This window comes from Myotis myotis, unplaced genomic scaffold (genome assembly GCF_014108235.1).
Source record: "Myotis myotis isolate mMyoMyo1 unplaced genomic scaffold, mMyoMyo1.p scaffold_m19_p_3, whole genome shotgun sequence".
Classification (NCBI taxonomy): domain Eukaryota; kingdom Metazoa; phylum Chordata; class Mammalia; order Chiroptera; family Vespertilionidae; genus Myotis; species Myotis myotis.
In genome coordinates, this window is record NW_023416335.1 from 80,397,068 (window position 1) to 80,414,908 (window position 17,841).

General features: G+C 43.0%; 1 protein-coding gene across 1 annotated transcript in view; it reads right to left on the reverse strand.

Moving 5' to 3' along the window:
• Positions 1-2,115: 2,115 nt before the first annotated feature.
• The window catches only part of VWA8 (von Willebrand factor A domain containing 8), a 403,894-nt gene continuing 388,168 nt past the window's right edge, over positions 2,116-17,841 (reverse strand). The window contains exons 43-45 of the mRNA XM_036297783.1: positions 5,617-5,715; positions 4,372-4,610; positions 2,116-2,310 (exon numbers count right to left, since the gene is read on the reverse strand). Of these exons, the coding sequence (XP_036153676.1) occupies positions 2,202-2,310; positions 4,372-4,610; positions 5,617-5,715 (447 nt within the window). The 3' untranslated portion in view covers positions 2,116-2,201. The remainder of the gene's footprint in view (positions 2,311-4,371; positions 4,611-5,616; positions 5,716-17,841) is intronic.

The following is a 17,841-nucleotide window of genomic DNA, read 5'->3' on the forward strand; positions in this document are numbered from 1 at the left end:
CCGGCACCCTCTGGCTCGGCCCCGCCTGACAGTGAGCATGGTCTATGTCCTTGAACTTCTCTAAGCCTCAGTTTCCTTCTTTGAGGATTTTAGTAGTGCAACGAATAGTCAATAGTCTACTACTGTGAATCTTGGGGAAGTGACTCAAGTTCCTGAGCCTCAGTTTTCTTATCTGTAAAATGAGGTAAAAAGTACTTACTTTGCATGCATTGCTGTGAGGATTGACTGAAATAACATATGCAATCACTTAACATACCTGGTGCCCAGAAAGTAAATGCTAGCTGCTGTTGTTCTTACTCTTATCGTTGTTAATGTGGTTACATTTTTATGTGTTTTTTTTTTTTAATTGATATTTTAGTGAGAGGAAGGGAGGAGAGAAAGAGAGAAACATCGATGAGAAGGAAACATCAACATCTACTGGATGCCTCCTGCACGCCCCCTGCTGGAGATTGAGCTCACAGCCCTGGAATGTGCCCTGACTGGGAATTCAGGCAGTGACCTCTTGGTGCATGGGCTGATGCTCAACCATTAAGCAACACTGGCTGGGCTGTAACCACATTTTTAAAGGTACTTACTTCATTGCAACTGTTTGCATCATTGGATGATTCAACACACAGGGCAGGCTCTGGTTAGGAAAACAAGACATGCCTTGCAAACTCATTGGCAATAGTGTATTGGAAATCCGATTGCTTTTATTTCTTTGACAGCTGATAGGGAGATGGGGTGGTGGAACAAATGGGTGTTATCTTTTCACATTTCCTCTAATTAATGACAATGAAATGAATCTGTACAATGTCACTACTATATGTGAGTGAATTAGGTAACATTATTAGCAAGGCTAGTTTTTCCCACTTGAAAGAAGGCAAACACTGGTGCCCCAGTGTTTCTGACTTTACCATCAGTGGCGAAGAGGAACTTTTTATTATATGGTTGGAGATACTGAGTTCTGCTGAAGCATTTGCTTTTAAACTAACTGACATTGAGCCTATTGATAAATAAAGGTCAGCCCAAGACAGGGTGGGAGTAAGGTATACTTTGAAAGAAAAAGAATGAAGCTTGAACAGGGTATTTTTTTAACAGCTAAAGAAATTTCCAGTTATCATTCAGTTCAAACATACTGCCGTGCTTTTACTTTAAGTAAAAACATAAGCATTTGTTATTTTGAGCACTGCATTTTGGAAACCAAGCGGGAATAGTGTGAAACTTCTGAGAAGCAGTAGAAGAACAAGAAGAAAAGGAACTCCATGCCAGACATCCTCATCCTTCCACTCCCGGCCCCCCAGAGAATAGGGCATTTGCTCTTTATTACTTCAAGAACCTTTAAAAAGTCACGTGGGAAAGGAAGCAATCCAAGGATCTTTTGATTCCTTTTGGTTTTGGCCAAGAAAATGGAATTACTGAGAAAATCCAACCTTTTATAAAATGCTGCTGTTAGAAGAACTTTTCAGTGGGTTTAATACTATCACATCATTGTCGGGCAACACAAAGTGGGGAGAAAATAAAAATAATTTTTGGGCCCTAGCTGGTTTGGCTCACTGGATGGAGTGTCGGCCTGCGGACTGAAGGGTCCCAGGTTCGATTCCGGTCAAGGGCATGTACCTTGGTTGCGGGCACATCTCTAGTTGGGGGTGTGCAGCAGGCAGCTGATTGATGCTTCTCTTTCATTCATGTTTCTAACTTTCTATCCCTCTCCCTTCCTCTCTGTAAAAAAATCCATAAAATATATTTAAAAAAAATAATTTTTGGGCAGGAACCAGTTGGGTGGGTTTGTACAGACTTGTATCTCAGTGTCAGAATGTGGCATCGGGGCTTCGCAATGAGGTCACTTTTGTTATCTTAGGTGACATGATGATGTGTTAAGGCAAAGCTAGGTATTCTCCATCCCTCAGGTTTTTGGAAATGGACTAAGCACCATGGTTGTCAAACCACCTTCCTTTCACCCTCACCTTTTATAAAATGCAGCTCAACTTGCTTCCTCTAATTATTTGTAAACCTGTCAATGGTTGTAGATTTCCATGTACAAGCATCCCTCTGGATACATTTCTGAATTCTGGTTACTGGGCATGTGTAGGAAGAGCCAGGGATGTCAGAATTATCCAGTCATTGCATGGGTTCTCTTTACTGTGCCTGTTTTTCTTCAGAGTACTCTTTATTCCCATCTTATTGCAACTCCCAGGCCTTAGGGTGACAAAGGGCACTTCTTAAACACTGGACAACATGGTGGAGGTGAAGATCTGCTGTAAAATCTGAGGGATGTCCTTGGTATCCATGGCAATGAAAGACCGGCCAGCGGGCAAAGTTCTCTGAAGCCTGCCAGGATGGAAAGGGAGAGGAAATTACCACTGCAAATTGGGGTGCCCCTTCCACCTCCTGCCTCCACAGAGCACAGCATCCAACTGGTTTCTCAGGAATGGATGTCTTTACTTCTTAATACCTTGCCCCTCCCTGCCTGCAACTGAACCCACTGTCACCAGGCAATGAAAGCTTTGGAAGAACAGCAGGGAGAGCACATGGGAGGCCTGGGACATCTGTGATGCTGTCAATTTAAAAAAATGCTGTAAATTAAAAATAAAAAGGAGTGAACTGAAGGAAAGTTCTTTTCAGTGAGAAAATCAGTGAATATTCCCTTGACAGAGCCCTGGAACCAAAGTGAGATTAGCTCACCTGGGTCCAGTGACTGTGTTGGCCTCACTGTATTTCTAAGTGCTTTTCCTACTAGAAACAGGCCTCGAAAAATGCTGCCCAGTAAACCTCGAGTGGTATTCTCCCCGCCCACCACCTCTCTTTTTGCCCCTCACACACATGTGAAATGCAACCTGACTTATGCAATTGCTGCTTTGATGGCACTGAGGTTATACAGGCTTATGATAATTTTTTTAAATGCCAATTTATCATTTGGAACAAAGGGCCATTTCAAAGGCAATAAAAGTGTAAGACACAATTCCATCCGAAAGAAAGCCTCCTTTCACTGTGCCAGCAGATTTTGGTTTTCAAATGACATTTAATAAAAGTCAGCCATCCTGTATAGTATCATACATTTGGCATGCCCGGTAGACCAGCTAATTCTGCAACATATCTGTTGCCAGTAGATGTTGGACCATTTCCCTAGGAAACCACAAGGGTATTATTGTACTTTCTTAAGTATTCAAACAGGATCTGTTCACTAGAAAGACAAAATAGCTATTTCAGCTCAAGCAGCATTTGCTGAGTTTGCTGTCTGCTTAACACTGGGTTGGTCGTGAAGAAAATCTGAGTAGAAAAGACATGGTTTGTGTTCAAGGACATGGAAGTTCTAGAAAAGGCTAACATCCAAAACTGGGAAAAATGCAAAGTAATAAAGTGACTGTAGTTACGTGATATTAAGTCTGTTCTCAACGGAACTGTGCAATCCTGCAGCGTGGAAAAGGGAATATAAAGAGAAAAAAATGCCAGCACTTGGACACTAAAACATTTCCTAGTCCATACAGGACTCTAAACTGGAGTATGGCAGGTAAAAGGTGGGATAGCAGAGGCACATGGCCTTTTGAGTTTTAGGCAGGAATTATTTTTTGGTGGAGGAGGAGGTATACTTTCACTTGTGTTTTCTGCTTTTTAAAGTATTTTAAGCAGATAAAAAAACATGAGCTCTTTCTGTTTGTAATTCAAAAGGAGAAATGTTAGTGTGTTTAAGTCATTGAAAGTGCTTCCAGATCTCTGCCTTCAGAGCATCCACAATGGTGCTTATTGTCTGACCATCAGTTCCTCTACTGAACACTCAGTATATTCAGTACAGCATCTTCCTCTAAACACTGCCTTACATTGTCTCCAAGTGTTTCCCCTGCCTCCTCTCCCCAGCAAGGGAGGCACATGCATCTCTCTGTGTGTGTATGTATGTGTGTCTATGTAAATGTATGTTATATACACACACAAATTATATGCTACTTACATATGTTTGCATATGTCTATATACATTGTATAGACATACACAATCTCTCTCTCATGCTATGAAAATAGTAGGTGTTTGCTACTTTGAGTAAGTTTTGAACATGAACTGATTAGAACTGAGCTTGGGACTTAGATGTACAGTACAAAATGTGTAAGAGACTATTAAATTTACTAGACAAATCAATTTGCTATTTATGTCATTGTTGGTAAGTTTAAATATAAGCTGAAAAATAATTAATTTAAAATTACTGTTGCTCATCCAAACAGAAGCTTGAATGTCATATCCTCTCAACTAGACCATCAGCTCCTTCAGGGGCGACTCTGGTGTCTGTTTTCCTCCAGTCCCACTGCCCCTCAAGGTGCTAAGCCCAGGAAATGCCCTACCTTAGGGACCCAACTATCTCTGTGCCTGCCCCAAGTATGTCTCCATCCAGAGGCAACACTTACCTGGCTGCTTGATCACCTAAAGATCCAATAAAGATGGCAAAAGCATTAACTTGAGGGTTGCTTGTCAGGATTTCGGCAAACTTGGCAGGATGTATCCCATATCGGGACAGGTTCGCATCACTCAAGACGATGACGAAGTACTCATCAGCTTCTTCTCTGACAATTTCCTGGATGGCATGCTTTGTCCCCTCTAAAGTGTGGTCCCCACTCATGCAGAACTGAGCATGGGCATGCATCGTCTGGGGATAGGAGATGTTGCACAAAAGCCATGGATGAGAAGCCTCTTTTTAACAAACCTGATTTTTCTACTGATCATAAATATTCATAAATAGCGATTACTACACGAGAATAAGAAGTCTCGAGTGAGTTCTCTTTAACTGGCACTGTGGAGTGACAACAGCGCCCAGTAATATTTGTATGTGGTTCAGATTTTTGTTAGAAATAGGAAATGCTCTGAAACAATCCCAGTTGGCATTTAGTTTTTAAAATTTAGCCATTTAAAGTGAGAAAAAGGTGGATTGGGGGAGAAGGGGGTCCTAATATGAGGTGACAGAAGACTTGACTTTGGGGGGTGGGCACGTGGTGCTCTATACAGATTTTGTAACTTAGAAATCCACACATGAAACCTATATGTTCATGTTGACCAATGTCACCCCAATAAAATTTAATAAAATAAAAAAAAATAAAGAAAAGTGTAAGAAAATATAAAACTTGGTATCACACTGGAGGATGAACACAGGAGAAAAATAAGGAATGGGTAGAGTTTCTAATAAACAAAGTTATAATATGAAACAATGTACTTACATCAATAGCAATAGAGGGAATTTACATTAAAATCATGGTGTGTGTTTCTATTGTAGATCTAAGTATGTAAAACTAAATTTATCATTAAATACTAAGAAATACATAAAATTAGGGTTACAGAGTATATTATAAGAAGTCATTTTTCTCCTTCTACTGAAATATTTAGGGGCTGGGAAGAATTGCATAGGAGATAGGAGGTGACCCTGGTTGGAGAATCCTGACACAGTACTGAGTACCTGAAAAGTATGTAGGGAATGAAGTTTAAATTTGTTGTGGTGGAGAAAAGGATTTTAGGCATGAGTATTTTCTTAGTTTGAATATTTGTGAGACAGAAAGTCTTCCCTGAATCTGCTGCTTCTTCAGGGAATTTTTGCAGTGACAAAAGATACTTTGCCTAATCTGGTGGGAGCTTTCACAGCATAGCGGCAACGATGTATTTACCTTCAGAATTTCTAGTCTTTGCTTATTGTCCTTGGGGATTTTGTTCATTGGAACCAGATCAATGTTGTAGCCGTCTCCAGAGTGTCCAGCGATGTCATACTACAGGCAAGAGAATCGGAGAGTGAGAAGCCTCTGTCCACGATGGAACTGCCATTGGACCTATAAGCCCCACTCTCCTGTCGGTTATTGCCCAGAATTGCGGAGAGCGGATATGTATTTACCAGCCAAGGCAACACAGCCCAGGTCCTCCACTCTGGTCCATCCTCTTGTGTGATCTCTGCTTTCCAGCAGGAGGCAGAAGATGCTACTAAGAATTCCATTCTTTACTTTCAGGGAGAGTTAAAAAAAATTCACACACACACACACACACACACACACACACACACACACACTGTCGCAGGTATAATTCTGAGGTGGCTCTTAGATTCCTGCCCCCTATTAGACAGCCTGCGAATATCACTCATGTTACCTTATGAGGCAAAAGGGATTTTGCAGATTTAATTAAGGTTACTTATCAGTTGATTTTGAGTTGATCAAAAGGGAGATGACCTAGCTGGGCCTAATCGAATATTATGAGCCCTTTAAAAGCAGAGGTTTTTTTTTCTGCTGGTAATGGAACAGAAAGATAGAAAGATTTGAAGCAGAGGGTGACTTGACATGTGGGAGTTGTCTGTGGCTGAAATGGCAGGGACCATGGAGCAAGGCCCTAAAAGTGGCATTTAGGAGCAACCCTGGCTGAGAGCCAGCAAGACAGGGACCATAGTCTTATAACCACAGGGAACCAAATGTTGCCAACAACCTAAATGGTCTTGGAAGCAGATTCTTCCCCAGAGCCTCCAGGTAACAGCCAAGCCTGCCTGGCACCCTGATTTCAGCCCAATGAGACCCCAAGCAGAGAAGAAAGATCAACCTGCTGGACTTCTAACCAACTGTTAGTTAATAAATGGATCTTGCTTTAAACTGTTGTTTGTGGTGATTTGTTACACAGCAATAGCAAACTAATACGAATGCTCTTTTTTTCTGAACACAAATTGAAACATATTCATTGTACAAATGACAGAAAAGAACAAAAAGGAAGTAAAAATTACCCATAATCTCATTACTTAAAGATAACTTCTGTTACTGTTTTGTTGTATAAAATCCTAGGCTTGCACATTCACACATACACACATTTACATCGACATAATTTTTAACCAAAATGGGTAACATTGCCCATGTGATTTTATAACCCACTTTTCAACTTGACAGTGTATAACATATATTTTTCAATTTAGAAAATACCTTTAAAATTCTCTAACTTACAATGTGCAGGAGAAAGTCCTGTCTGATGAGAAGAGACTAGAGCTGAGGGTGAGGTGCTGCCTTTCACAGAATCTGGAAAGAAGTGGGGCCTGAGGCAGACTAAACTTGGGCAAGAGTTCCCTCTGACTGCTGAGTGTGCCTCAAATTCCCTCCTCCCTTCCCACTAAGAATTTTTGTGATGTTGATATGACTAAAACTCAGGGTATCTGGGCAATTGGGGCATCTGCAAAGAAAATTCTGAGTGTGAGTCTGGGGCAAAGATTCCAGGGAGTACTTGGAGTACTATGACACAAAATGCTTAAGAATCACTACTTCTGTTTACCAACTGCATTAATCAACAGCTGTCTTTGGAACTCCTACTATATGTAACACACTTCTGTAGGTGTGTGGGGGAATGCAACTATCTCTTTACATGTCTTCCTTTTTAACTGGTGAGTTCTTGGAAGGTGAGCCCGTATCTTATTCACCTTTGAATTTCAGCATCCATGAGTGTATCTGGTGTGCCTACTGCACAAATGCTTTAAAAATGTCTGCAATCAAGTTGAGGCAATAGGGAAATTCCCTTTCCTGTGTGAGCTACATTCTTTTTACAAATAAACTGTTTATAAGTTGGAATATATCCGCCTCCCCCCGCGCCCCCCGCACGAGCAATCATGTAAAAAATGGTGGTTAGCTCAAGCTAGCTGACAAAAAACAACCCATAATGTAACTGAAACCATTGTGTTTAAAATGAAAAGTAGAAAAAAAATTCCCATTGAAATAATTTTTATGTATAAATGGGAAGTCAGAAGGTGATTAGGTTATTGGGGAAGATGGATTCCATTTCAGACATGCTGAAATCATGCATTTGGGGAGGCATCAGAGAGGAAATCTATTTAATGCATTCAGAGATGTGGCTGTCTCCCCGGGAGGGAGACACATGACTGCCAAGGGTGACTATACAGAAAGAGAAGAGCAGTGGGCCCTTCCCCGGAAACCTGGGGAGCATCCTCCCTGGTGGAGTGGAAGAAAGACTCAGAGCTGAGTGAGAGTGGAGGGAGCAGGGCCAGAGCAGGCCATAGCCTGGGACACGGGAGTGCAGGGTTTCGGGAAGTGGTTGTGCAATGGCACTGGGTTACACTAACCATGCCATCAAGGAGAGATGACTAATGACTCTGGGCACCAGAATCAATGGTGACTTTTGGGGGACAACTTCAATAAAAGGTTGTTGTATAAAAAGAGAATTAGAGCAGCACATGGAGGGCTGTTGGGGGAGAGGTGTTTGTTTCACAGGCCCAGAGTGGAGGAATTAGAAGGAGGTCAGGTTCATAGTCAGAGGGTCGTTTGGAAAAGGAGGAAGGATACTCCTTTTTCTGAGAGTAAAAGGGAGGCAGAGAGAACAGGAATAGACAAGATAAATGCACAATTGGAAAGGACAATGAAGGCCCATATAGGATGCATAAATATTTGGGCTGTAATAAATCTATACTAATAAAAGGGTAATATGCTAATCAGACAGGACATCATCTGGACATCTATCCGGATGTTCTTCCAGACAAAGTCACGGTGGTGGGGGCTGAGGCAGAGGTGGTTAGGGGCGACCAGGCAGGCAGGGGCAGTTAGGGGCATCAGGCAGGCAAGCAGAGGCAGTTAGGGGCCATCAGGCAGGCAGGGGGCAGTTAGGGGCATCAGGCAGGCAGGCAGGTGAGCAGTTAGGAGCCAGTGGTCCCTGATTGCAAAGATCAGGCCTAAATTGGCAGTAGGACATCCCCTGAGGGGTCCCGGATTGGAGAGGGTGCAGGCTGGGCTGAGGGACACCCCCCATCCATGAATTTTGTGCACTGGGCTTCTAGTATCTACACTAATAAAAGAGAAACATGCAAATTGGTGTCACTCAGCTACGCCCACCAGCCAATCAGATGAGTATGCAAATTAACCCAACAAAGATGACAGTTAATTTGCATACACAGGCGCGGAGCGAAAACTGAAGGCTCTGGCTCTGAGTGAAGAGTGAAGACTGAAGACTGAAGACTGAAGACTGAAGACTGAAGAGGCTTGGCTTCTCTGCTGAGGCCGCAGCGCAGGAGGGGAGAAGCCAAGCCTCGCTGTGGCGGCAGCGGAGAAGCCAAGCGGCCACGGAGCTGGAGGCTTCAGTTGCCCCCAGCAATGGAGGAAGCCAAGCTTCCTGCCCACCCTGGCTGCCGCTCAAGGGAGAGAACAACATGCAGGCGCGGCCAGGAGCCTGAGAGATCAACACAGAGGGGTGCTGCTCCAAGCCTCCACGGTGTGGCTGGGGGCAGGCCCCAGCGGGGACACACACACACACACACACGCATGGCGGCTGCTCCGAGCCTCTACTGCCAGACTGTGGATCCCCTGTGGGGAGCGGGCCTAAGCCGTCAGCAGGACATCCACTGAGGGCTCCTGACTGTGAGAGGGGGCAGGCTGGGCTGGGGGACCCCCACCCCCCTGTGCATGAATTTCGTGCACAGGCCTCTAGTATATATATAATGGCCTGGAAAGCTAGGGTCAATATTTGGACTCCTTGAAGTTCTCTGAAAGAACATCATGGTATGGGCAGTGCAAGGCCCTGGCTTGCAGCCAATCACCTTTTCTTTCTACAGTTGACTCTGTCCCACATCACAAGGCACTTCCCCTGCACCATGTGGACATCCAGCCCTCCTATCCACACACCATCACCCGCCCCCCTCCCCCCCATACAGTGGTCCACTGGCCATCCATCAAACCTGGTGCTCACACCATTGGTCAGTGTGCCCGAGGAAGATGGACCTGAGGAGAGATGGAAGAGGTCCACATAGGCCCTGGAAGCAGGATAGCCGGGATTCCAGGAACCATGAGCCTGATTTAGAAATTAGCTCTCAGTGGGCATGTCCCCTTGGCTGCACAGACTCTTCACCTCACTGGAGGGGCATGGTCAGAGCAGGCCCAGAGTGGAGCCTTGGACAGGGGGCTGGGAGATTATTCCTTGCCTGGTTTTAAAAAATATTTTTTAACACAAAGAATGATACAAAATAATTATGAGGGAAATTTACCAATATACAAGGTGTCCCACCAAAATGTATACACACCTTAGCAGCTGATAGCTCAATTTTGAAAAGGAAATGTATTTTTAAAAATACATTTTTATTGATTTCAGAGAGGAAGGGAGAGGGAGAGAGATAGAAACATCAATGATGAGAATAATCAATCAGCTGCCTCCTGCATGCCCCCTACTGGGGATCAAGCCTGCAACCCAGGCATGTGCCCTGACCAGGAATTGAACTGTGACCTCCTGGTTCATAGGTTGATGCTCAACCACTGAGCCACACTGGCCAGGCAATGAAATGTATTTTTAATAAACATTGCCTTATAATTATTGAAAATGTATGTATTATTTTTTTTGGGACACCCTATATTTTAAAAGCTTGACAATAAATACTTTCTAAGGATGCAATAAATTCCATATGTAAAAAAACTATACTATACTCATTAGTATAGTTTGCTATCAATGTATTGAAATGGTAACAAATAAAATTTGAAACTTAAAATCTGTACTGTTCTGGACAAGGGTAGGAGATTACCAGCTTCAGTATATGTCCGCCTAGGGTCTCCCACATGCTCAGAGTGAGGATGTGGAAAGTTTTGGCATGATTCCTCCAGGGAACATGCTCCAGACCCTGAAATGTCTGACTGGACAATAGTCACAGCAGAAGGGGTTTTAGGCCAAGTCCTGCTGAGAAGGTGCCACAGGCTGCTTTCATTGCAGGGCTGGTGAAACAACCTGTTAAACAGGGTTCTACATGAGGGGATAAGTCAGCTCCTTGAAACAGAAGTAAGTTCCTCTTGTTTGGCTGAGGTAAGAGGACTATAAATATATCAGACCTTTTCCTCCCTTTTACCTGAAGGTCAAAGTCTTACTAATCAGATGACCATAGATGAGACTGTATAAATAAATATTTGACCAGGTGGTCTGCTCACAGGTTTGTCATAACTGGTCACTGCAGCTGCTAGTTAATGATCAAACAAAGAGCAGTCAAATGAGTTGTTGGATGCTCTTTATCAAACCCAGACCCTAGCTGATTAAATACTTCAGAAGCATTTCAGTAACTATCCATCTATCATTTGACTGATCTATCTATCATCTATCTATCTATCTATCTATCTATCTATCTATCTATCTATCTATCTATCTATCTATCTATCATCTATCTATCATACTTTTTCAGGTAAATGAGTTAAAGATAAATGGGTTGAGGAACTCCCTTTCTTACCCCTTCCTTTCCTCTCCCTTCCCCTTTTCCCTCCTTCCTTTTGTTATTTGTGGTAGGGAAAGTGCTATTTGCAGAAGGACCTGCTTTTGTTTATGCCTCATTAGCATTCCAGTGCTGGGAAGACACACCTAAGGGATAGGATAGGGCTTATAAAATGACTTACAGACCCTGGTTCTCATCTTTCAGATGGGCTTGGGGATTATTCTGTGCCCAAAGGAAGTAAAATGCTTGAGAGGAATCCAAAGGATATCAAATGTGGAACACTCCTTAGTGTTACTGTAGATCATGCTGAGCTTCCATTAAAACAAGACTTTCTATGTCATAATTATCTATTATCTGCTATCCAAGGATCCCAACACGGTTACAGGCAGGAATTTGCCAATCCTCAAAACTGGGTTAAAGGAAAAGTATATAAACTCACTCATTTCCATTCTCTAACTCCTGATTCTGCCATTCACCTGCCCTGGTTCCTGCTGTGACAATTGCCAAATCAGACTGGACAGGGTCTCAAGCATGCGTCAGTCACAGGAGTCACTGAACAATACCTCACTGTCATTATTGAAGCACCCAACGTTTAGATTTTAACTTTTTTTTGAGTAGCTCAAAATTTTTATGATCATGATTTCTGCATTTTTCATAGCATCCCTAAAATCCTTGTGGGGTCTTACATTTAGCACCCAACATAAATAATAAACCACAGTAGTAAAGAAAAACCTCAATTAGAGAAGAATAATTTGAATACTTATTTGCTTTCAAAACTTGTTTAAATGCCCTTTTGCTATACTTTCTTTTGAAAATCTCATTTATTTAGAGAAAAGTATTACAAATAAACACATGCTGAGTTTCATGTTTTTAGATTTAGGACACAAAGATTTATCATCAAATATGAAGGATGATTTATAATACCTAGACTGCAAAGTAAGCTCTGCTTAGAGCGAAGAGCTGTCAGCATTTTTTATGAATGAGGTTTGTGTTTAAGTCGAGAGAAGGATAATCATTTGCTAACTTTAGGAGGGCTATGCTTTATTACGCATCCACATTATAAGTAGGTATGAGACCATCATCTGAAGCTATTTCTGAAGACTGACATGTGAAATTCTAACCTCCTTCTAGAAATCCAAACACACCCTTCCAAGATAGCACTACTGACAGTGGGCAACAGAACACCACAGTGTTAGTGAGCCAATAGTCTTCAGTGTTAGCTAGCTCAACTTCTTCATATCAGAGAAGATTAATGTTCTGTAGGTCAAGGATTCTACACTTAGCTCCGACATTAACAAGCTTTTTGACCTCGGTCAAGTCACTTAACCTTTCCAAATCTTGTTTCTACCTTGTAAATAATGCTGATTTAGATGACCTCTAACATTAGATGTTTGTAAATCACTTCACCTCTCTGACAGTAGGGATAATCTCTGTTAGGTGGTTTTACCTAACCTCACAGGGTCGATGAAAAGATAGGGCTATGCTTTTAATGACTATAACGTCAACATTTGTAGAGTTCTTACTAGTTTACAAAGTGCTTCTACATATCTCATCTCATGTTGATTCTCTCCATAACCTTTGAGGCAGGCATTATTAACCTCATTTCACAAATGAAGAAACTGATGCTCAGAGGGATTAACAGACCTGCTTCAGGTCAGAGATATAGTATTGTCAGAGGTGGAACCGAAACCCAGGTGCTTTGACTTTAAATCCAAGGTTTTTGTTATCAAGAAATAACCATTCCCTAACTCCTCCCCTGCCCTATCTCTACTTAGCTTTTTGAATGGTTGTGTGGTGGGCAGTTAGACAGACATGAGCAGAGCAAGGGCGATGGGCCAGGGCCAGGTATAGAAGGTCACCAGGGTGGAAGGCTCTGGGTGGATACCTAGCAATGGACAACTGTAGGGCAGGACTTCATCCCCAGGGTGACCTTTCCTCCCCTAACATATTGCTGGCCATGCGGTTTAAACCCCCTGACCTTTCCTCCCTAGAGATAACATCTGGGCCTCAGGTGTGTTTCAGCTTCAGGCCCAGAAAGGCAGCACCATCAGACAAGCAGCGCCAAGGCAGACCTCAGGACCAGCTGCATTGAACAATGACCCCCTGCCCTGACCCCGACCAATCATCCAGTGGAGACCCAGACCCTGAAAGGACACACCTTGAAAGCTGCTGAACTGAGATCTTCCCCTAGGACCTCCCCTAAATCTCCACCCTTAAAACCCTTAGGAGGAGGACCCAGCCCGCTCCCCCTCCTGGGACCACTCCCGCACCTTTCCCTTTCCCGCATCCCCCAGGAGCCTCACCTTCACCTTCCTCACTTCTAAGCTCCAAGGGCCTTCCTTTGCCTCTATTTGTTTCTAAGGCCATTTCTTTTACAAATTACTTCTACCCCTGTGATTTTCCAAATAAATGTTCTCTTATAGTCTGAGTCTTGGCTTTGAATTCTTTCCTAGCCAGAACTCAAGTACCAATGCTGCTGAACTCAGGTCCAGTCTCACCCCACCGGTCTCACACCTGGTGCCATTCCCGCTGCCACCAACAGTTGGCTTGGCCAATGCTACATCAACAATTGAATCAATTCCAAATTCTTGTTTAACTTCAGAGAAGTCTGCACACCCTTCTTTGGTCCTATCTGCATATGGCAATAAGAATTTATTCAAATCCTGAGCCTGATAGGGCAATTGGTTTCTACTTCTAAATGTGTGAAATATTTCCAACGCACAGGGAAAAGACACAACTGTTTTTGATAGAAAGAATTTTCCCAGCAGGTGTTGGTTTGTGAGTCATATCTTTCCATATCCTTCTGTAAGTTAACCCCATCTTTCTAATCAAGATACTTTTGAGAAAAGTGCCTATTATACCTCCTTGGGATGATGAAGTGTTAAGGGGAGAAGAAGATACTTTATGTAAATGGTACAGCTCCTGACTTACAGCTTTGTAAAAACACCTATTGGGCGGGAATAAAACATCAACTAAGAAAGAGCCCTGATGTGGGGGCCAGGAGTCCTGCTGTGTTTCCTGGACAAAGCATTTACCCTCTCTGGTCTTTATTTTCTCATCTGTAAAACGAAGAGTTTAAAAATAATTTTCAAGGTCATTCCTATCCCCAAGGTTCTATGAAAATTCAATGGTACACCCAAGAAATGGAGTAAAAAGCCTGCTTCACTTAGTCATAGGAACACCTGTGCCTTATTTTTTCCTGTTCAGGGTTTGAATAATCTAAACCAAACTGAGAACTGATAAACCTGTTTCCAAAAAGAAATCACAATCCAGTATTGGCCCTAGAATAGTGGCTTTCATATATATATATACACACAAATATACTTGATTTTTTTACACAGAGGAAGGGAGAAGGATAGAGAGTTAGAAACATCGATGAAAGAGAAACATCGATCAGCTTCCTCCTGCACACCCCCTACTGGGGATGTGCCTGCAACCAAGGTACATGCCCTTGACCGGAATCAAACCTGGGACCCTTCAGTCCGCAGGCCGACGTTCTGTCCACTGAGCCAAACCGGTTAGGGCTAGAATAGTGGTTTTCTACCTTAAATTTTTTTTTTAAGCAGTGGAACTCCTTCTCCACATGAAATATTGCGCAAAAGCCCAGATTGTGAAACTGGGTACTATCAATATTAGTGGAATTGTTTGGGCTGAATTGGGGAGGGAGAGGGAAGAAATAGAAGTTGCCACTCACCCTTGCCCACCACCCTCCCAGGGATCTTTGTTAGACTGCTAGGAAACCATGGCCTTAGAATATGGTTTATATGTTTCCACAAAAACAATAAATTTTAGTACTTTCCCCCCAAAAAATCCAAGTTGTCAATAACTAAATAAATCTGCTTTCTGGTGTCACTATTTGAGTGTTCTGTGCAGAATCAGTCAGCTAACTTTTGGTGTTATTGAGTACTTTGAAGAAAAAAATTAAGGCACTAAGAGCTTTTGAAGAAGAGGCCTAATTTAAAATTATGGTGAAACATTCCCGGGGGCGTGGAGAAATCACAAGGCCATACCAGGATAAAGATAAGAAAAGAAATCTTCCTGACGTGAATAAAATGGTTCACAAACTGTTACCTTCTACTTCTCACTCTCGTGTTTAAAAACTCTGCTGATGGTAAGATTAGAGGAGTTTGTGCTGATTATTAGCAAATAATCTTGCTCCTGTCTTTGGTGACCTAATGTAAACGCTGTCCCAGAGAACTCAATTCTGTTGGTAGAACAATTAAGAGGAACTTTAAAACCCCCCATGGCTCTGAAATGGGTCCCGCCACTGAATTCCCTTTCCTGCTCAGTCACTCCTGCTCCAGGGTCCCTGTGGCTTGGCCTGGGTCGTGCTGAGGTAGAATAAAACATGCGCTGACTCTAATGAGCCTCTTGGACTGTAATGACCCAGCGCCCAGGAGCTGAGCCCAAGCCAAACAAAACACACAGCAGAGGCCAAGAGAGAGGTTTCATGGCAGAGTCCAGATCACTGGCCAGGACTGTGGCTTCTGACACTTTCAAAGCAAATTCAGACTAGACACCTTCACAGCAGAGGGACAACTGCAGGAACGCGATGAAGAACTGTCTGGGGCTGGATGGGGTCTCAGAGCACAGCTCTGAATTCCGAGACACCACATGCAGGGCCATCTTGGGTTCTGGAATATACATTTTACCAGGAACTCCTAAAGCTGTCTTTTGCTCATGCATCACTTTATATTGCTGAGTAAATTCCATGCCTTCATGAGTTATTCTAGTTCTTATGCTTCTTTCACAAGAGAAAATGAAAGCACAGAGGGATGAAATGAGTTGAATATGATCATGTGATGTAAGGACACAGAGCAGAGGAGAATGCTATGCTGCCACTGATGTGCATGCATCAAATGTCTCCGAGAAGATGCCCCAAATCCACCCCCTTTGCACCCTCTACAAAGGAGACCTGGACAGCCCCAGCAGAGATTGGGTGGCCTGTGGCCACTCAAAGTCTTAGATATATGTTGGCAGGGGTGGCGGGAATATTAAGCAACGTCCCCAGTGTATCTGGCGTTGGGGGAAAGCCTGTTAGGATTCTGGTGATACAGGGGACTCTGGGACAAGGTAAATGGCGCTATTAGAAAAGAGCTGGTCAAATCCAGAATGAAGGACATTCTACAGACAACTGGTCTGGACTCTGGAGACAGTGACCTTCATGAAAAACAGAGTGGCCTTGGTGACGGCTGTTCCAGATTGAAAGAGGCTAACGAGATATTACAACCAAGAATAAGGTGTGGGCTTTGACTGGATCCTGGGTTGTGTGTGTGTGTGTGGAGGGGAACAAGTAGAAAAGACACCTTTGGGATAGTTGGGAAAATGAATTTTAGATTAGATATTGGAAGATGTTATGAAGTCATTGATAGTTTCTTAGATGTGATCATTGTAGTGAGGCTGCTTAGGGAATGCCCTTAGTCTTAGGAGAAGCAGAATAAAGTATTTAGAGGTAAAGCATTGTGGTGTTTATAATTTTCTTTCAAATGACTCAGGGTGTGGGGTTAAGTATATATATTTGAGTATATATATTTAGAGGGAAACACAAAGCAAAGAGGGGAATTAGTAACAATTGGTGAATCTAAGTGGGGGCATATCGGTGTTAATTTTACTCTTCTTTCAACTCTTTTGTCAGTTTAAAATTTTTCAAAAGTTGAGAAGTAAAGAGGACAGTTTAAAAACAAAACAAAACAAAACAAAACAAAACAAAACAAAACAAAAGGGGGGGGGGAGAAACAGAGGAGTCCTGGGCTCCATCCCACCCTGTCTCCAGTTAGCCTTCCGACTGGGAAAAGCCCGTAATGTTTCTGCGTCTGCTTCCTGTCTGAGGAAGGAGGAAACGCCAGTAAACCTGTGAGGCAACCCCAATTCTGAAGTCCATGGGCATGATGAGGCATCTGCAGGACAGGACTTGAGTATGCCTTCCCTATCCTGCCCCTACCCCTTCCCTCCAGACACTCGCCTAAGTACCACTTTTCCTCTCCCTTCCTCTCTTTGAAATCAATACAAACATATATTAAAAAAAATAAACATTTTATGTAAATCCATAAAAAGTAAAAATATCAAAATCAAGGAAAAGGTATATCTAAATGGAAGGAGGGTCAAAGGAAGGAAAAGCTGAACACCAGTCTGCAAGCTGTAAGACATAACAAAGGGTCATGGCTGGTCTTTGATTTTAGCTCTGAGCTTCCTGGCAATGAAAACCAAGTGGGAATCTTCAATAGTTCCATAGAGAAAATGCATTCCACTTCTTTAAAGGAAACAAAGCTATACTCCCCAGTGAAAGTCCATGCTCTATTTGTATTTGTATCCTGTGCTCTACAGAGCTTGGCCACACAGAGCATTCCTTTTCCCTGCTATTTAATTCTAAGGGGAATCTCTCACGTAGAGCATCAGACCAGGGGCCCTGGGAGACTCCGAGCCTCACAAATTGGCCTACAGTAAATGGGGTGATGGGTTTCGCTATTTTTGCTGTGTCCACTAACACCCAGCAATCCTGAAGTCTGGGTGGGATGTCCAGCCAAATAATGATCTAAGCTCAATGATATCTGAGGGACATACCTGATCCAGAATACAATCTAGCATGTCTATGGACAGACTGTGTAGCCCTAACACATGTCTGCACATGCACCATTTCCTTCACCTGAACTTCCGATTCAGAGCTACTTGCTCTGGAAAGGGCTGGAGTGTG